General features: G+C 37.3%; 1 protein-coding gene across 11 annotated transcripts in view; it reads right to left on the reverse strand.

The window, feature by feature from the left end:
- The window catches only part of ABLIM1 (actin binding LIM protein 1), a 217252-nt gene that overhangs the window by 159423 nt on the left and 35647 nt on the right, over window positions 1–22182 (reverse strand). For 3 of the 11 annotated variants that reach the window (XM_088131671.1, XM_088131670.1, XM_088131666.1), the window contains exon 1: window positions 12903–13033. The exons of 2 other annotated variants lie outside the window; for them this stretch is intronic. In XM_088131671.1, coding sequence (XP_087987797.1) covers window positions 12903–12975 — 73 coding nt within the window. In that variant the 5' untranslated portion in view covers window positions 12976–13033. Of the gene's footprint in view, window positions 1–12902; window positions 13036–22182 lie in introns of those variants that run through there. 6 more of the 11 variants (XM_088131669.1, XM_088131667.1, XM_088131673.1 and 3 more) reach the window with 4 other exon arrangements.

Genomic DNA, 22182 nt, shown 5'->3' on the forward strand with positions numbered 1-22182 from the left:
TGCTTGCATATGTACTGGACCAACACATAACTGTCCAACAGAAGATGACTGGCCATGGAAACAGTCCCAGGTCTGGAGAGCATTCCAATTGTGAAGACTGCAAACTGACTGATGAGATATGATGGGCATTGGATAAGGACACATATCAGAGAGGGAGATGGAATGACCACAGTGAGAATGTCAGAATTTGTCCACCAACAGAGGGACTCACTCACACATGCAGATTCATAATGACAGTAGGAAGACAATTTATCTGACAGTATCTGTGGCTACCCCAATGAACTGAATAATCTGGAAGGGAATAACGCCTTGAGTATGTGGCAGAAAACCAGCTATCTAGATAAGGAAACACAATGAAGCATTGGAAGAGGAAGGAAGTGATTATAGGTGCCATATACTTAGAAAATTAGGTATATGTGTAGCTCCAAGTCAGATGAGAAAGGAATGATGGCAGGATACTATGGAAATGTGAAAATAAGCATTCTACAAGTCACATTCTGTTTTATAGGAGAAGTTTAATGGTAAATTCAGAGCCTACAAGATTCACATCGTGGCCACCTGGACATTTCTCTCTTATCAGTTAAGAGAATAGTCTTCACACAAAGTCCAAAAATAAAAGACTGAAAAAGTATCTTAACAAGCTGAGAGACAAATTAGATTCTAAAATAAAAGCAATCCAGTTCTATAATCCTAGCCTATTGTCTTTCAGTAAATCTTATTTAAAAATTGCTTTCTGTTGGTTGAATCATTTGTTAAAATGTGCTGCCAAGAACTTGACAGGGAAGATGGAAGGAATTTGTATTATCCTGAAGTGAGGGAGCCTCAAAAAATGATTAAAGCAATGAAGATAGAGTATAAATCTGGGCCTGCCATCCTTCTTAGGGACCATAAAGTACCAAGAAAAGAAGGGGGTTATAATCCCCTAAAGAAATGCTCTCAATTACTCCAGTGCCAAATTCCCTTGGAATTCATTCATTCATTCATTCATTCATTCATTCATTCATTCATTCATTCATTCATTTATAAAATTTAGATGCTGCCCGATTCCAAATGACTTTGGATAACTTATATTTAAAAAAAAAGAGAAAAAGAAAAAGATCATATCTATTGTCCAGAAGACAAGCTGTCTATAACAAACAAAACATCCTACAGGGGCTCAACCAGCACCCTACCCCAAAGCCTGGGAGAACCACCAGGTTTTCAGTGACTTTCTGAACTTCATCAGGATGGGAGCCACAAGGATCTCTGGGAGGATGCTGTTCCAGAGGGTGGTTTGTATGGGGTTAAAACAAAACTCAATATGATAATTTTGAAAAAAATATTTTTTAAAAAATTCATTGGTCATAGAAGACCGTGTACTTTGAAACTGGGCCTTGAATTCATGCATGTTCTATAGGGAGAATATCCAGGTCAAGCAAGCTGCTAAAATCTTTGAGGCTCATGATGATCACTTTGCTAAGATAGCATGAAGATACTGCCAATGTCTGGCAAAGAAATCCCAGGCATAGGGTAGTAGGTTCTCTGTCTGAAAAGGCCACTTTTGTTGAATCACAAACTGGAACATAAATGTGAAATAGAAGTAAGGAAATTAGATTGCTGTAGACCCCATTTGCAGGCTGCTGTACAAATATTTTGGACTATATCCAGAGTACCTCCAGTCTTACTGAATAGACCATTCTTGCTAGATAGAATATCTACTTTACTTCCAATGAGAGGTCAGTGGAGCAGAGCTAGGCATGATGATTCAAAGCAATCGAAAATGCCATACCACTGGCTACCAAGGCAGCTGCATGTTGAACAATGTTTAGTTCCTGCTTGGCAAAATAAGTTGTTTTCATCTAGAAAACTTGGACTATATGTCTCTTGTCCTCTGGCAAATGAGACAGAGGAAGATATGTTACTTTGGCATACAAGGTTGCTAATAGGCAATACGAAGGGAGAAAGTCCTCAATGATCATAACTTGAGCCCAAGGTAGTCTATGTTCTGCCCTCTGTATCTGTGGGTACAGAATGTTGTTGAAGATGAGCTCCAGTTGCAATGGATGATAAGAGAATGTAGTGGTCAGTGCTGAATAAGAAATGCCATCCCTCTTCTCTTATCTATAGAGACCTTTGAGGGGACAAGAGTAGAAGCATGACGCCTGGTAAAATGGCAGAATTTTGGACAAAGTAGTAGATCATGTCCTTTACTGTCTGGGAAGGCTGCTGAACTTCAAGGCCAAGAGACTGTGCCATTTTGCTCATGGGTTCACTACAGGTACAAAGGCCTTCTGAGGGAGAGCCTCAGTATATCTTGGAGTGTTCCAGAGAGTGGTAATCGTTTGATCAGAACTGTAAAATGTTCAGAGCCAAGAAACCCGGTGATCCACTCCAGAAGAACAGCAATAATGGAAACAAAGGAGAGAGGCACTGCTTAGGGTGGGCACAAAGCAATTGACCAGGATCTCTGTACTCTCAAAACAGACAAAAGGCTAGGCTACAAGTATCCCCGTGGATGAATCAGCAATCTGGGGAAAAAGATCTCAACGGTGATCATTCAGGAGCCTCTCCTTCTGAGAATTACCCATAAGAGGGCCAGCATAAGCTGGACAGTACAAATTGGAGCATCTATCAATGTCATAACTGGCAGCAGCAGATTCGGAGAAGGCCATAATGCAGAATAATTTGAGGCGACTTAAAATGGATGAGTTCAGCATCCTAGCTCTGGCAAATGAGTATTTATATTGGGTTTTCTCCCCTTTCTTTCTGTTTATGCTTGGGATGGAATTGGGCAAAGCAAGCCACTTGGGTTGATTTCAACCTCAGAACTGATAATGGCACAGCAAAGACCTGAGGTTTTACCATGGAGTGCATTTTGTCCAGTCTTTTGAAGAGACAGGAGCCATCCAACAATTTCTGGAATACTGTGGAAAACCTAAGTGAGGGAGCTACAATAATTGTGAAGACTATTTAGTTTAGAGTCTGCTCAGAGTCTGAGAGTGGCCCACAAGTAGGAGGAACAGCTGCATGCAGCCTGTTTCATAAATTTTTGTGAACTTGCAAATAAAATGAAGGAAATAAAGATGATAGTTAAAAATTAAGAATTTCAATAAAAATTAAGATCCTCAATAAATGTATTGCTCAAGGACAAGTATGCTATTGCTGTGTTTTCCATAAGCTCTAAAAGGTTCTGCACAGGGTTCTACACAGTCACTTAATCCATGTGTATGAATTACAGAGAACACAATGAAAAGGTATGAAGCTGCTCAGGGCATTAAAACTGCATACATAGTTTATTGAAAACTCTACCAATTAAGTAACAAACACAGCTGTGTGGTTCTGAGACTTCTCCAAACCACCACAGCTTTTCAAGCTTCACTCACAGACATGAATTTGTATGTGTTTATAGTCAAAATATGGCAAAGATATTTGGAGCATATAAAACCCTGCTTACAATAGAGTCTCAGTAAATCAGTATTGGGTTCAGTATCTGCCTAATACTGAAATGATACAGATATACGTCTCATTCACATCCAATTCCACAATTCCACAACATCCTGGACATAAGAAAAAGAAGCTGTGGCAGAAAGAGAAGAATCATTCAGAATAGAACAACAAAAATCAAGTAGCCAAATAAGTTGATGTAAAGAAAAGCCTAGTTTACCAGTTCAGATTTTAATCATATTCAAATAATGTGTGTGTGTGTGTGTGTGCCAACCAGTAGCTGATGCCAAAAGATTCTCTGTCTTTCCATCTGGTGGCAGCCTAATTATTAGTTATATTTTCATAAAAGATTTGTTCAAGTTACCCACATTTTTGTCTACAAGGAAGAAAGTCCTGATATTATTTTCTACATTTAATCTGAAGAGTTCATTATTTGCAAGGCTGCTGCATTATAGTGTTTTCAGTGATCTGCAATTTAAAAAGCCATTCAGCTGGTGACAGCTAGTCACTATGTCAGTTATATAATTCCATTCAATTGTACAAAGCACAACAAAGCTTTATTATTTAATAACTTTAAAATACTAGATTGCCAAATGAAAACTAAACATCTCTAGGTCTTAGCCATAAAGATCGTGACAAGGTAATTGGTCTGTTCCTTGTATTGAAAAATTAATATAATACCTGCCCCATGTTACACTCTAAGGCACAGATGTTCAAAGTCTGAAATACTGCAAACCCCAAATGACAAATGAATCCTTGTGATACTTACTAAACAAAGCCAGTGTTTTCATTGGAACTAGGGCTATGCAAGAAATAAATACACCACTCACCATCAATAATCAAATTTCAATCTGCATCCCAACCCAAAATGACAGGGACATGCAACCTCATAAAACAAAACCCTAAGCATTTCTTCACTAGGAAGGATAAGCCCACCCAATTCCACACAGCTGAAAGCTGTTCCCCATCTTCCAGCAGTTCTCTCACTATCTACCCCATACTCACTATGGTTCAATATTTGCTGTCCACAGCATCAACCACAGAAAATGTTGAGCTTGCCACTTATCAATCCAGGAATAAAATGCAACAGTGGTCCAGCCCCAGGCAGACATATCATGAGTACCCTGAGCTGGATCCCTTCATGATCATGCCAGAGCATTGCTAAACTGTGCTCTTGATCCTCTTGGAAAAGCACCTGTCCAGGTAGAGCAGGAGTGACTTTGTGTAGTAAACTTGTTCTGCCTGTTCAAACCCCACCAAATTTGCCACCCCCATCAAATTTGCTCACAAATCCCAGGATGATGTGATCCAGTCAGAGGAGAGGTTCATCTTCCAATGTATTCATCCATACTTTCTTACATTTTGCAAATAGCAAACTTTCAACGAACAGTATTCTGCATGATTATGATTTATCAATGATGTACAGAACATAGTTGCACTGGTCATTATACTAGATCATGATATAATTGTGAGAATCTGTGACAGCTAGTTCTGGCAAGGTCTGAAGCAGTCTAAGATCAGAATGGTCCATTACAATAGCAAGGCAGGAGTGGCAACCACTTTTCCCATCCTAAAGTGTAAGGCCTCCAGACCGTTGCACAGTATAAATAGGAGAAAAAGGCAGAAAAATTGAACCTTGCTTCAATAATAAATGGAGCTTGGATTTTATTTTTCACTATTATTTATTGTAATTAGAATTACATACTAATTGTACTATTATCTTTTGGGGAGGGTGGTTGTTTGGAGATGTTTAAAAAATTCTTGTTTGTATTTGGTTTTTTCTTTTCTTTTTTGTACTTTATAGCAATAAAAATTTAAAACATAAATCTAAAAGTTAACAGCAACTATAATTAAAACAAGTTAATTTTAGAAACAATAGTTTGAAGTAAAGATTAATCATAGTTCGTCCAGGTTAATATGGTAACATGGTATGATATCCAAAAGTCTAAAACTAAAGCTACTGAATGTCCATTCACAAACACATCAGAGGAAAAGAAAAAAGCTGAAACATGAAAGCTCAGGATTCACTGAGGCTCATTTCCATGATCCTCAAGCACGGCTGTGCACAAATATGCTTAATTTTATGCATAAACAAGCCCTGTATGATTAATCAACAGGACTCTGGACAATATTGGCTAGATATATTTAAATTCCAAATTGTAATCCTGAAAAATATACATATTCAGGATGCTGTGCTTTGCTTTATTCCAAATGAACAGATTATTTGCCTGACAATGACACAAGAACCATCTTCTAATTAGAAAGAATGCTGGCTTTCTCTCTCCCCCTTTTAAATACATATCTAATTGAGGAACCACTTGAAATTGTATTGATACTTTCAAGAGGAATACTTTTTAATCCTCAAAAATAGATTATCAGAGGAATTAGCCATTAAAATCTTTATGTTTAAGCATATTCTGGATATTTATTTATTCATTCATTCATGCATTCTGGTGCCAGTTAGGCAACATCTATATCCCTTTCACTATGCCCAAGCTGCAAGCCAATTTTTAGTGTTTTGCAATCCTCTTTGTTTTAATGTATATTATTTTCCTCTAAGTCAGACATCTGATATATTTTTTTAAAAAGTAGTATTTTCTCCTTCCCTCCACACTCCATGTACCTATCATTAAGAACTAAAAGAAGAGCAGAAATTTCACAGTCTCAAAGCACTGCTTTTATCACCTTAAGGGTCTGAAAATGAAAACATCCAACTGTCATGTTCTTGGGAAGAAAACAATCTATGAAAGTGAATACAGTACATCTGTTACTCAAACCAGTTCAATAATCTAAAAGGAGAAAAATAATTGCAACATATATATGGGTCCTCTTTAGTTACAGACACCACGTAGAAAAGCAATAAAATCAGCACTGCCTACTTAGACAGAATCTAAAATATGCAGTAAACTGTATCTTTTTATTTAGGAATTATGTTTAAGGCTGTCTAGGAACTGAACAAGGAACTCTGAACTAATTTCTATATAGAAAGTTAGGTGAAAGTGGAAAATCTAAATTTGATTCCACTAGTCCTTTCCTGGGAGGCAGACTATCCCAAGGGCTTGTGGGTTCAGGAGAACTGATCTAACATACAGCACACCAAACGGACAATGGCATAAAAGATCAAATATATGGAATCTCTGGAAGGGATCTAAAACTCTAATCCTTCAATTGGTTCATACTAGTTTGGAAGATAATTTCGGTATACTTGCAGTAACATAATTTCTTCCAAAGAGATGGAAAAAATGTGAAACACTTAGTGACAGCTGTTAAGAAATGCATGAGAATGAGGAAAGACACTTAATGTTATAATTCAGGCTAGTGGCTATGGAATTACCATGCTTTTTCTCCCCCTCTCTAAGAACGCATAAAACCTCAATCCTAATGTATGCCGATGACATGCCTCTTATTTCCTTCAAGATTAACCTTAGAAGATTGTTGATCAGATAGGCTGACTGTTGTGAAAGGTAAAGGATAAACCATGTCAAAACAAAATAAATAACAAACATCAGTGGTCAATTAATGCCCATCACATAGAACAATATTTTTCCTTTAAATACTTAACTATCTGTTTTAGGATCAACCATCAACAGTAAAGGAACAAGCACTCAAGAAATATGCCACAGACTAGCATTTGGTAGAGCAACCATGAAGGCCTTGGAAAACATATTCAAATGCCGTGATGTGTCTATACCTTCAAAGATCAGAATCATGCAAGCTGTAGCAAGAGTACTGATGCCTGGTGTTGGAGAAGACTTCCCAATATGCCATGGACAACCAAGAAAACAAACTGATGGATCATCGAAGAAATCAACCCAGAGTTCTCACTCAAGACACAAATGACCAGGCTCAAATTATCTTACTTTGGACACATTATGCAAAGACCCCGCTCTCTGGAAAAGGCTCTAATACGGTAAAGGTGGAAGGAAAGGGAAGAGGTGGATGAACTCAGTTACAGTGGCGATGAGTGCACCATTGGGAGACTTGAAATAACAGATTAGAGGTAGATCATCATGGAGAAAATCTATGTGGTTGCTAGGAGTCAAAAATGACTTGATGGCACATAATCAATTAATCTTTTTTCACCAGTCTTTTGGTTGAAAAACAAACATATTATTTTAACAACTGCCCAACGCTCAGTGGGGCTTATCCTAAAGTTTTTCTACTCCAAAGGAAGGCAGTTAGTAGCACCTGCACTCAAAATATTTCATGTTAAAGAGATAACTCAGGTCTTATATGGGGCTGACATCTGGTATGTGATGAGAAGGTCATTGCCCAATTAGAAGTAATCCAGGACAGTTTCCTAAGGAAGATTCTGGGCCTCCCTGAGGGTATTCCTGCTGCCTCTTTTAGGATGGAAGTTAAATTACCCTCAATCTCTGTAAGTATTCTTGCATTGCTAAGGTACTGTAAGAAATTAGAAAGCATCCAATATCTCTGCTTAAATTAAACTTTATTTCTTGTATTACATGGATGGAAATCAATTACTAAACTCCTATCTCCTATCCTACAAATGTATTCCCTGCTTTCTTTAAGGCAACTTAGTTCTTGGAACAGTGAAAACATCAGAGATAAACTTTTCAAACAGCATGCCTGTAGAGGTGCTATTGTGGTGCTGGCTTCAGTTTTCATCTTGGAATCACCCTTATAAGAAACATAGAAGCCTCTCCCAGGATCTGCCAACTTCACTAACCCTTCATTGAGAAAACTTTTATATTTTTCTGCTTTCAGACCAGGCCACCACATACAATATGGTACCTTGAAGGGAAATTCTGTAAACATCCAGCTGAACAGCACTATTACATCCTCTACTGCCCTGTCTATAATGAAATCAGGGGGGAAATATTGATAATTAAAATTAAAAGGTCAAATGCTGAACAACTCGTGGATGTGGTTTCAACTGTTGTCAGGTTGCTACCCATGCCATGTTTAAGTTGTCTGCTTTAGTATTGGTTCCATATTAATTCTGTTGCATACCTTTTCTTTGTTGTTGTTGTCATTTCTTTTTTTTTCCTATTGCTAATTTCATTTCTTTTGTTATTCTCTGTAAGGTTGTTACAACCTGTGCTCAGCAATAATAATTAATTGATTGATACTCTAGGCAGCAAACATCATTACTAATACCATCCTAATTTTTTTTTTCAAATTAAGATAGTTACATTGGGAACCTAGCAGGCATTCGTACATCTTCTACCAAAACAGCTACTGCATGTTTAATTTCCCTCCCTTCCTTTTAATCTCCCAGCCCACCCATTCACTTGTTCATGAAGGAACAAAAAGGGGGTCTTGCCCTTGTGAGCAGCCTATATGATTTCCTGCAGGATATCTCAGCCAATTGATCTCTCACACCACTATATCATATATCTGTCACCATCTATAACTAGAAACGGTGCATGCCAAACATAATTAGTCACAATTAGCCAATGTTCCATGATCTAGAGGAAGAGGTAGAGATATCCTTGAAGAAGGTATGAAGAAACAAGCAAGGGAAAATAAATGGTCTTGGAAAGGAGAAGGTGTGAAAAAGAAACTCAAAATAACCCAACTTTGATTCTGTTTAGTATAATATCGGCAGAGAGAAATTGTGGTGGCTAGTAGCCTGTTGCAAGGAATGGATGTTGATCAAAAGAAATGAAAATGGTTGTCTATAAGAGTATGCTTTCCCCACTTTACGATATAGAAATGAGAATTAGATATGTCATGAGAAGCATAAATATTAAATACAGCATGAATGTGTTTCTTAAGAAGTGAATGTGGTAAAACATAAAAATAAATTTGCAAAATGCAAAAACAAATGGCCAGTTACAATGATGAGAGCATTTTAAAGATGTGAATGAACTTCTGAATTATTTATATAAAATTTGGAAACTGATGGAACGTAAGGACTAGCAGCAAAAAAATTACTGTTGAATACTGGAAAAATAGTACAACCTCAGGTTTACAATCTGCAGCCACCAATACATGTTGCACCATGGGTAACATAATGTTTTTATTCCTTTCTTTTCCCTTCCTCTGTTCATTATTTTTCTTTTTTTCTCTCTTCTTCTTGTCTTTTTTCCTTTGGTACAGTTGCTATTATTTAGTTGTAGCATACATGATTTGGCATGACTGATGTGCTAAACTACCACTTTGCATTTCTTCATGAAGAATTTTGTTTGCAACATGTTTCACTTCCTTAGAGTGACCCTTTCAAACAAACAATTCCCACCAGGACCACTTGTACTGAGACTCCACACATATATGTTCCCTTTTGCAAATATCAATATTTCCAATGATGAATGTAGAAAAAGCTGCTATATTTGTAGAACTGCCCACGCTTAAATTACTTCCCACCAGTTGTATGCTCTCCCAATGGAATCAGCTATTTTTAAGAACTAAATAGAAGTCACCATCATCTGCATCATTTTCATAAACAATCTGCACAATTATTTGTTATTCTTTTTGTGGAAAGTAAAAGCTGTTTCTCAGGGCTTCTAGCTTCAAAAAGACAAGTTGGAAGATGAGCAGCTTATACAGAGCAGCTGTAGAATCTCCTTAGGAAATACCGAAATGCCAGTCGGATTGAAACTAAGTTACACTTTACGTGGCTCTCCTATGTGGAGCAGATAAGTAATCAATATGCCTGCAGAAATCTCTCTTGTAAACTCCCTTCTGGCTAGTTTTAGCTTTTAATATCTTATAGTTTATCTCCATTTTTAATAAACATTTAAAAAGGGAATTCACATGCTAGAAAGTAAAGCACAAGCCTCCAAAATAATCCTTATTTCTAATCATGTTGTTAGATTCCAGGTAGCCTGGGGGGGGGCACTCTTTAAAGGATTAGGGTACCACAACTCAGCTTCTCAGCTGCTCTGAGGTCCACAAAAGGCCATCTAGATCACCATTAGGGGTATGGCTGCCCTTTTTAAGGTGTATATTTGTGGCTTTTCTTGGAGGGTGGAGTGGCAGCAAGTGGCCTCCCAGAGGCAAACCAGTCCAATTTCCAACCTTAAAACTTTCCCAAATGGCCTTTTTGGCCCCTTTTTGTTACCTTTTGGCATTATGTGTTGGTTCTAAGGTAGAAATGGAAGCCAAAGCATTCTGAGAAACAAGCACACCAATTATAATCCTTAAAACCACCCCATCACAAAATAGGCTGAAATCACACAATCAGAATCCAGTTATTCTGCTGGAGTGATGGAAGGGCTACAAGCAGCCCATGGTTGCTCACCTCTGACATGACCCCTGTGCTGTTCTTAATTTTTTTTTTTTTTTAAAGATGGCTGGATGCAGAGCTGTATGTTGTTTGCAAAGATGGCAATGAAGGAATGGAGAGAGTGATTGGAAGAAATATTAAGCATGGCTTAACAAGATGCGTGCACCAGGACTATTTCAGTATTGCTCTAACTGGTTCTCTAGGACCTTAGGTGGAGATATTTCACATTTTCCTCTAACTGAAGAGAACAGCAATCAACCTGGAATTTTCAGCATGCAATATATATGCTGTTCATAGACACTGAACTCCTTTCCCCATTCCTTCTACATATTTAATAATAAATTTCTAGAACTGGCTTATCTCTAGGGAATATTGCAATCACAACCATTAGCTGACTAAGTCTGGGACACCAATTTCACATTTATGAAGATGTGGCATAATGAAATTCTCCTAGTTAGTTTTTAAACTGTCAAGCAGTAAGCATTAACCTGAAAAAGTATAAGGCGCTAATGACGCTTCTTCAACCTCATTGATAAAAATCTTACAAAGCTTATGGATACATGATTCTTTCTTGAGTAGTCCTCTAAATTAAGAATTCTATTTGTAACCATCTTTTCCATAAAGAAAAGGAAATAAGGCCTGAAGTACATTCACCTCTATTTTCATATTATGCTTTTATGCCAATTCAGCCAAAAGCAACCAAATTTCGGACCTTGTAATTATAGTTATGAAGCCTATTTGTAATTTAACATCATTCTAACACACATGCATCCATTCATATAGCCATAATAATATGCATAACGAAAGGTGGGAGGGGGAAGGTGAGCAAAAGACAACATGCCAAGGATTTCTTCTAGTGTATGCTTTAGAAGGGTGTAATGTGTGTGTAATGTGTGTGTGTGTATAATGTGAGTAAAAAGTAATATACTTACTATACTGCAACACATTATTGATATGCATTGTAGATAATAAATAAAAGATTAATGTTTTCCCAAGACAATGCAACAAAAAAAGCCAAAAGAACTCTCCATGAGAAGCAATTATTGTGCGAATGGTATGGACCAACTCCCATCAGGGGTGACAACACAAGGAAAATTTACATAACTGTTGCCAAGAATTCTTCAAATAATATTTCATTAAAGGCAGTCTTTGGATGATGAGATCCACCACACTGGTTTGGCTAGTTCTGTTTCAAGAATAACCTTTTAATTCAATTAATATGATCCTGTGTGTGGTTCAGATCTTGTCAAAGATATCTCAGTTGCACAATTTTCCTGTAAAGACTCTTTCTAAACTTGCCACTTGTAAGGAACTGTGGTAGGCATTTCTCTAACAAGCATACACATGCAAGCGATTGTCATCATCAACATCATGCCTAAACAAATACATTTCTCAACAGGACAGCTAAAGGAGAAAAGTGATCAGGTTGGACACACCTGTTCCCAAAAATCTGCCCAAGGATCATCATACAAATCTGCATGATCTATGCATAAAAATTCCATATGAAAAGCTATCAAGGCAAGAATTCCTTATCTCTGGGGATGAACATTTATCCTGATATATACATTCCATTTCTATTTTTTATGCTTATCTTCCTAAACCCACACATCTTTGAAAAGCATTCCTGGAAACTGAAGTTTTAAACTGAGCACAGGTTAATTTATAGATTCATGAGCAAAATGAACAATATACAGAGCCAATACACAGCCTGCAACTCGGTTCATACTACAGTAAATGCAAAACATTCCTTGCTTTGCTAAACAGATTGCTTAGAGCATTAAAGCAAATAACACATGTCAGTCTCTTTATATAGGCGATCCATATTTAAATAAACACAGAGTGAATTCCTTTTCCGACTACAGATTCAGTATATCCTGAAAATGTACACAATTCCTTCAGCAACAGTGCAAAAGAAAATCAATCAAGCCACTTTCTTGCCTTTCTTAGTTATTCCAAGAGCAGAATTAAAAAAAGTGAATCAGACACATCAAATGCATGGAGGAGATCCATCCATCCATCCATCCATCCTTCCTTCCTTCCTTCCTTCACTATCCTGATGAGGCCATACCATAATGGACCCCAGATCTGCATTTCTAAACAACTGCACTTTCTGCCTGCACAGTCTGACTGAATATTAATAGTTTTGTAACCCAACAGCCCATATACTTGCTTCAGTCCAGTAAAACTTTCCTATCAGCTTCCTGCTTGACGAATAATATCCTGGATACGATATAAACAATATACCAGATTGTGAGACATTTACATAGCAAAGCTGCTTAGGACAGACCTTGGCTACTTGCAGAACTGTGGTGTATTTGTAACGCCATTTGTTTTCTCCAGCTGCAATATCTCCCCAACATAAAAAAAAAAAGCTACAATTTCTCCAAGTGCAGAAAGGAACAACTCGTCCCTTGAAGTGGCTGTTCTCCTTCTGGCTGTTCTCCCTCAACCACTTGGCGAGTGTTCAAAGCAAGGGAGGAGTGGCCATGTCAAGCAGGGTGTGCTGCTGCTTCTCCCATGTAATGCTAAAAGAATAGGAAGGATTTACTCTTTACAAACCTTACCTTAGTCATCCTGCTTTCTGATTCAGAGCACCTGTGGAAGGAGGGAACTTTTTGCAGGTTGCAACATAAACACTAAGAAAGCCAATATTATTGATCTTGCAGTTCTTTCACTTGGGCAATGGTAAAGGGCTTTGTGAAGGATAGATCCGGCAATGTCAGAAATAAGGCACCTGTGAGTCCAGATTGGTCCATTACAATAACAATACACTACCGTGAACCTCACTTGCCACCAAAAGTGGGACTCTCTCAGCCCATTATACCACACAAACGAGAGAAAGAAATCTAAGATTTTAAGGCTCGCATCTTAAACTCATGTTTGCTCAATTTCTTCATTAACAGCTTTTCTTGCAATAAAATTAGCTTATCGAGATCTGTGTCCTTGAATCATTGCCTGTGAGGCTTCTAATCCTAGTATTGGTTTGGGGAAAGCCTGACAGCCTGATGCTAGATAGCCTTCTCAGCTACTTCTGTTGTGTACAGAAGTCATTATGACTGCTCTGCACCCCAGCTTTGTGTGCATAATATGCCCCTGCGCATACTATCTATATCACATCCAAGTCACATCTTATCATTCTACTCACTACATTTCACACATATTAACTTTTGCACAGAAAATGGTGAGTTTTTCAATTCACCTGACTATATTCCAACTGTATCTGAGCAAAGCCCAAATTCACAGACATTTCCAGGTAATTAAATCCAATCATATTTCATTTATTAGTAGTGAGTGAGATACACTAGCAAATAACAACTGAGGTTGTGGAACAATGAACAAGGGAGGGAAAGTTCTTCTTTAATGAACTTGTTGCAGGAGTTATTATTGGGTAGTCTAATTCCATCTTCAGACTTCAGCACAGAAATACACAGCCAGATGATCTCATCCAGTTTGTTGATGTTCTGAAAAGCTAAAGGATAGAAGTGATATAACATCTTGTCAAAATGTACATGTATGGCATAATAATAACGGATGATAGGACAAAAGGGCAAAGTAGAAAGATAGATGTAAGCACTTCTTGTTTGTTTGTTTGTTTATTTATCATATTTATATAGTCGCCCATCTCACAGAAGGCGACTCTGGGTGGCGTAATACGATGTTTTCTATTCAAGCTCAGGATTATGGTTCAGATTTTGGCTGCTAGTGTTCCTCTGTAATTTTTCTTGTACCAGTCATTCACCAAGGCCAAATGTTAATTTTTTTTTTTTTTTTTGATGGGGGACTATTTTTTCCCACTTTAATCGTTTATTATAGAAAGACTTTCAATTGTGCTGATCATGTCAAGCTGCAGAATGTGCTTAAAAGAATGGGAATCCCAGAAAGTATCATTGCACTATTAAGCAAAACCTTATACAAAGGTAAGGAAGCCACAGAACATGGCAAATCAGACTGGCTCTAGATCAGCAGAAGAGGGAGGCAAAGCTGAATATTCTCCCCTTATTTCTTCAACCTATATGCTAAATAGATATTAAGGGGAGTTGGATTAGAAGAAGATGAGTATGATTTTAAAAATGGAGAAAGAAACATCAATAACCTGTGCTATGCTAATACTACTACTCTGATAGCGTAAATATAAAGGATCTGCAAGCTCAAGTAATAGAAGTCAACGAGCAGAGTTAAAAATCGGTCTAAAATTAAATATAAAGAAGACCAAACTAATGACTACAGATACAATAACCAGCTTCAGAACTGATAGTGAAGATACTGAAGTGGGAGATATCTTCTGCCTTTTAGGATCAATTATCAACAGTAAATGCACCAGCAGTCAAGAAATATGCCACAAACCAGCACATGGTAGAGTAGTCCTAAAGTCCCTGAAAGAAATATTCAGATGTTGTGATATGTCCATACCTACAAAGATCAGGATCGTGCAGACAGTGGTTTTCCCTGTGACACTCTATGGAAGTGAAAGTTGGACTTTGAAGAAGCAAGACAGAAAGAGTACTGACACTTTTAAACTTTGGGTTTTGGAAAGAATTCCTGAAATACCATGGTAGGCAAGGAAACAAACCAATGGATCATCAAACATATCATCTCAGAGTTCTCACTTGAGACACAAATGACCAGACTCAAATTATTCTACTTTGGACACCTTATGCGAAAACCCAGGTCTCTGGAAAAGGCTCTAATGCTGGGAAAGGTAGAAGGAAAGAGAAGAGGATGACCAGCAGCAAGGTGGATGGACTCAGTTACAGTGGTGATGAGTATACCATTGGAGGACCTGAAGGACCAGGTTACGGACAGATCATCATTAAGAAAATGTATCGATTTGGTCCCTAAAATTCAACACCAATCTGATGGCACATAATCAGTCAATCCCCACTAGGCAAAAGCACTCAACCTGACACGGTGAAAAAAAGCCCTGAGCAAAGTGCAACCCTAGGGCAGGGAAAACATGTGCTTTGCAAGGAGAACTGTCAGGTTCAGCCCAAAGAACTCCCCGAGACAGTGCAGATACAATTCTGTTGCGTTTATTGGCTTCCACTTCAAGACAGAAATCTCTCCAGACTGAATCTAACTTCCCAAACCAGCAAGCCAAAACACCGTGAATTCCTTAGAGTGGTGCCAGTCTCATCTTCTTAAACTTCCCACACTCCTGTTGAGGGCTAAGGGAATGCTTATCTCGAGCGCGGCCTTCATCCAACCATTCCTTCACAAGAACATCCCAGATTCAACTCCTAACATCTCCAAGCAGAACTAGAAAAACTTTCCCGCCTGATGTCTTGGAAAGCTATTGCCAGTGAGTTGATAACAGTATGCTAGATGGGCTCCAGTTTCGCTTACTATACTTTTAATTTTCATTTCCCAAGTGTTAATGCCATTCATATGATTTTAGGATAAACTGTTTAAATTAGTGCTTCACTTCTTAAATCAGAAGTGCCAAAATCTGTCTGGAAAGCAATACTTTGGACCTAGAACAACTTTTGCTTAATATAAGTCACATGAGTGGTATTATTATTATTATTATTATTATTATTATTATTATTACACAGCTGCAATGTAAAAGCATTTGCTATAGACTTAAAACTACTTTCATTTCTATCTCCATAAGCAAGGACTGGGCACTGAAAATCTTTTATAGAGATTTAGTACTAGTGAAACTACCTCTTCTAGGCCTTCCTGCTGAAATGGCCCTATCCTGTTAGAAAACTAAAACTAACTCATGCAAACTTTTTTCCCTTCTCCTATCACTTGTCACTCTCTTTTAAACTCAAATTCATTGCTTTAATCATTCTTCCATACCAACATTTGCACTTACATGCAGATTCCCACACTTTTCTCCATGGCAAGCAAATGAAACTAACCTCCCTAATAGACCAGAATAAAGAAAACTAAACAAAAGAACTGAGTACCTGAAATATCTCAGCATTATTCAGGGACAACAAAGATTAAAAAGTAGTTTTTGATACTAATGTGAAAAATTCCATTGATCCTATCTGCTGGAAGACTATAATCACTCAAAGCCATTTAGGCCTAAAAGATTTTTTTTTTTTTTTTTTGGTCTGCGCTCAGTCATTGCTGACCCTGCAGTGACTGCTTGGACGAGTCCTTGCAGTTTTCAAGGCAATTGTTTTTCAGAAGTGGTTTGCCAGAGCCTCCTTCCTAGAGCAGAGCCCAGCTGGCGAGCGCAGGAGGCAGGGTTTCCGTTGCTTCGCGCCCTTTTCGGGCGCGCACGGTTTTTCACGCTTACCGGCAACTGCTCCCGACTCCTTTTTGCAAGGCGCCGCCAGCATTTTTCCTCCCACCGGAGTGAGAGTCCCCATTTATCTACTCACGTGAGTTTTCGACCTGTTGGGTTGACAGGAACTGGGGAGGAAACAGGAGCTCACCCTGTTTAACGCGAAGGCTGGACTCAAACCTCTGAAGCGGCGACCATTTCTGGCCGGCAACTTTCAGCGTCATTAAGCCGCTGCGCCACCGCGTCCCCCTAAACCCTAAAAGATTAGCCTTTAGTTAAAAAACAACAAATAACCCAGTTTTCTTTAGTTTATTGTTTTACATATTGTTGGAGCAAACCATAGCACTGAATGCTAGTTTTAAATCTCTACTGAAGATTTACACTTGACATCTCTTTTTTAAAAAAGACACAGGGATTCCCAATTTGTCCTGGGATGATGACATAAAGGATGGTACTAGACCTTTTCATTCATGGCATTTTTGTTGTTGTTGAACTCTTCCCCCTCCCTTTTTTTCCAACTTTGGCTGACCTCAAAAATCTAAGCAGTGCCAAAAGTAGCTGATATTTGGATATAAGACCACTGGAAAATACCAAGACTGTAGACTAAGCTGAAAAGTTAAAATATCATCCAAGAAGAAGGCAATGGCAAGCCCCTTCCATGTTATTGCCAGGAAAACTACACAGATGTGCCCATAAAATCATTACAAGTAGAGCTAAAGTTAAAGGAAACTTTACCTTCTTTTGTTCCAATTTGGTACATGATTTTATTAAAAGCTAGGAAAAACTGTAAGAAATCTTTGACAAAAAATGGTTACTATTACTCTTTTAGTATTAACTGCCTTCCCCAACCTGTTGTTCTTCAGAAGTGTACATTGTCTCCCATTGTTTTCAGCCAGCACAATCCTGAAACTAGCATTCCTAACACATCAAGACAGTGCCACATTGGGAAAGGCTGAGCTACATCATATATTTAGAATATCTATTTTCGCATGGAGCAGTTTCATACAAAATGCCTAACTTCCTTTATACTGTATTTCCTTCTTTCATTAACTGCATCTAAAGTTCATATTTAGGACCAAAGTACATACAGTATTTATTACAAGAATTTTTATGCAAATGTTATCTCTACGACAGATCCTTCATCATATGTCCCAAGCCATAAAAAATAGAATTACTACAAAAATGGGTGCTATAGAGAAAGCCATAATAATATTTTTAAAATATTAAAAATATAAACTGGGGAGAGCAAATTTTAAGAACAGTTGTTTCCACATTACTCTTTCAAAATTTCCCTAATTCCTCTTTCCTTATTTTGCTTTTCTACCTAGAATTTTTTGGAATGCTTGTTTCCAAACCCCTAATTAATATCCCTTGGGGGTAAATATTAATGGGTATCAGGGCCAGCCCAAGATCACTGTGAATTTCAAATTGCCCTGTAATTTCAATTCTGTAACAATTTAATCAAAGAATATGGACACTGAAACAGGCAAAAGACTCTTCTGTGCCAAGCTGGCATAGACAGAAAATCTGGCGGCTCCCAGTATTCATACAATAGACCTTGTACATTCTAATTGTGTCAATATATTGGTCAGTCTAATGCACATGTTCTTTTCTCCACTGAGCAAGAACTTAAGAATGACAAAACAGTCACTTGGCATCTAACTACAAAATCTAATAATAATAATACAAAAATCTGGGCATTAAACATACTGTAGTTATGTTAAATGGGAATGAATAAGTACATTCTGGTAGAGGTAGTCCTCGCTTAACGACCATTTGTTTAACGATGGTCCAGAGTTACAACAGCCTCGGGAAAAGTGCTTTACAAGCCCAGTGGTCACGTAATTGTGATTTAACAGTCATTAAGCGAATCACCATGGTCGTTAAGTGAATCACATGGTCATTAAGCGAATCACATGGTCGTCAAGCAAATTCCAGCAAAAAAGTCCATTGGGGAAGCTGGATTCGCTTAATGACCATGTGATTTGCTTAACAACTGCAGTGATTCACTTAATGACTGTAGTAAAAAAAAGGGTTAGGCTCTGATTAGCTTAATGACCAAATTGCTTAGTGACCTAAATTCCAGTCCCTATTGTGGTCAGATAGCGAGGACTACCTGTAATCATTGGAGCCTCTCAAGCACAGAGGATTCCATGAGATCACAGGGAAGAACAACCAATGGGCAAAGCAACCCCATTATTATAAATATGTGCTTATAGGCAATGCTAATTACCTAGATAGCTCATTGTGGTATCACAGTAAAATATATTACATTTGTTCAAATGCTCCTATACTAGATATTCATTCACTTCCATCATGAAATTGGATTCAATATTTGGATTTACCACTATGAAGGTGGTACAGTATGATATAAAGCTCAAATCAAATTTAAACAGAACATTCAGCATATCACTCAAACTGGAGTTTACGTCAATAAAATGATGGATATAAGAGGCAATAACACTGAGTGCCAATAGTAATTGTGTCTTCTGGCTTGTCCCCATTTATAGTTGATAAATGGAGGACAGGATCCTACCCTAACCCTTTGATTGCTAGAAATTACATGCTACTTAGATACAATTTCCATTTATGTGTTTAATAATAAAGCACACATAATTTAATGTACTGCAGACTTTTTTTACAATATTCTCCATTCATTACATCCTCTTTGATTGATTACACAATAACATTTGTGAAATCTTCATTATCACCCAGCTGAAACCTTCACAAACACTGTTCATTTGTATCAAAACTGTGTATCTATTAGTACTTATTAGGAGTATGATAATCACTCTGAGGGTCCTGGGAGTTTCTCTCTGAAGTCAAGGATCTAGAAAAGCAGGACAGTTCAAAAAATGGAAAAAGAATAATTAATTTCCTCAAATTAAAATTCCCTTTGCTAAAAAGAACAAGAGGACTAAGATTGGTGGATCGCTCATTGCTTTTTTAAGCCTTCAGTCTTGACCATATGCTGTACCCTTTCTTTACGTTCTTCCATATTTGGGCACAGTTGGAAAACCTGCCAATTCTAATCACTTTTCTTTAGTGGACAGCAAGAAAGAGATAAGAGTGGATCTAACACAGATTAAAAAAAACTGGAAACATGAGCTATATGATAAGGGGATTTTCTGCCAAGACAGTAGAAAGGGGAATCAAACACTGTTTAACATCCTCTACTTAATGAGCAGACACATTCTTCACTGCTATGTATTGACTTCTCCTTTTGATAGCAAAATGCTTTTGTTCAAGGACATGCCCGGGTAGTATTTGATTTTTTTCCTTTTGCAAAAAAAAATGAACTAAAAGGACAACACAAAGTGGAAAGCACAATAAACCATGACAAAAACAAAAACAGCTGAAAGGGAACAAATAAAATAAAAGCTCACCAATGCATTACTATATGATGTTTAGGAGAAGCACAAATATTTTAAAAAACATATTTGTGTATTATGTGTAGAATTACCATTGTATATACTAATATTTGGTATGTGTGCACGTGCGTGTGCAACTTCAAGTCAATCTTGTCAAGTCAAGCCATGTTATTTTCTTGGCAATATTTCTGGAAGGAAGCTGTCATGGATTTCTTCCTAGGGCTGAGAGAGAGTGACTGCCCAAAGTCACCCAGCTGGCTTCATGCCCAAAGCAGGATTAAAACCCAAAGTCTCCTGATTTCTTGGCCAGAGCCTTTAATCACTACAATAAACTGGGTCTCATGTATTAACCTATTTTAAAAACATGACTCACGTAGCCAATAAATAGTGACTAAATGTGTGTATATTTATCCTTTATTGTAGAAGAAATTTGTGTATACAATATCCTTTATTGCAGAGTATTCCAAAGGCCTTGGTCATTTCATTTTCCAGCTAAAACAATCCCACATTTTAAAAATATCCTTCAATGGGTCAATTGTGTTTTAGTTTTCCAATGTTTTGCAATAACAAATCTGGTAGATAAAATACAAATAGAATTCAAAGTTACATCAATGTATTCACTTTAGGAAAAATGAGCAATAAATCAACAGCACGATTAATTATAAAACACTGATTTTCTCAATTTGTTCAAAAAAATTTTAATTAAAAGAAATAATTAGATATTCTCACCAGACATGTATCATGGGGCTTATGACTCCCCCAACATAGTTTAGAAAGATTACAATTAGGATAGCAGGATGTAATATGGATTGTGTCCATGTTCAATTTCTAATAGCTTGCGAAAATATATTTAAGTGAAATTTTAATTGATGACCAATATTGCAAAATAAAGCTTCATATTAAGAATTCAATATTTTTGTTATCCTAATATGCTGTGATGAAATTACTGTAAGATTAAGTTAAAATTAAAATTACTGTAAGATTGAGCAAGAAAGTCAAGAATAGGAATCTTTAGCGGCCTTATTTATTTGAAAAATATTTTCTCTAATCAAGTGATGTTGTACCAGTTAATTATTGCTTGTGCTGGTTTATATAATTTATTTAATTATAAGGATACACTTACAATCAAACCCTATTTCCAAGTATTTTTAGAATTATGTCCCACTATATCAAATGTTTTTAAAATATTTAAAGGAAACTAAACTAGTAGAGTTCGGGTACATTTATTATACAGTATTTTATTTCATTCCTACTCTTCTGATTGAATCCAGGTATTTCTTTAAAGGACAAACCCAAAGTGGACAGGTCGTATATAATTATTTTAAAGTGTGTTTAACTTTTTGTCCAATATGCAATTAATATTTTTTTATCTTGATTCCACAATTCAGGAGGCCTAAATGACGTCTGTTCATTATCTTTATTTGGTTTAAGAACATGCTAAAAAACTATGAATGTCAGGTTAGAGTCTCTTCTGATACTGATATATAGATATAGATTTATACACGCACAGACACACGCACACATAAAACGCGCACACACATACACACACAGCCAGTTTGGTTTAGTGGTTAAGGCATCAGCCAGAAACTGGGAGACCATGAGTTCTAGTCCCATCTTAGGCACAAAGCCAGCTGGGTGACCTTGGGCCAGTCATTCTCTCTCAGCCCTAGGAAGGAAGCAATGGCAAACCACTTCTGGAAAACCTTGCCAAGAAAACTGCAGGGACTTGTCCAGGCAGTGGCCAGGAGTCAAGACTGACTAGAAGGCACAAAACACACACACACACACAAATGCAAGGCTATGTCTAAACATGCATTTCTGCAAATGAATCATAAAGCAGAGGACTCATAAAGAGAACAAACTTAAGATAAGAAAAGTATGACATGTGTGTGATTCAAGGTGACAGCAGTCCAAATATATAAACGGTAAGAATCGTGAATCCAGATTTGTCATGTAGA

The sequence above is a fragment of the Python bivittatus genome, unplaced genomic scaffold (genome assembly GCF_059951505.1).
Source record: "Python bivittatus isolate LINGU-HERP-01145 unplaced genomic scaffold, Pbiv_v1 ctg000980_np1212, whole genome shotgun sequence".
Taxonomy (NCBI): domain Eukaryota; kingdom Metazoa; phylum Chordata; class Lepidosauria; order Squamata; family Pythonidae; genus Python; species Python bivittatus.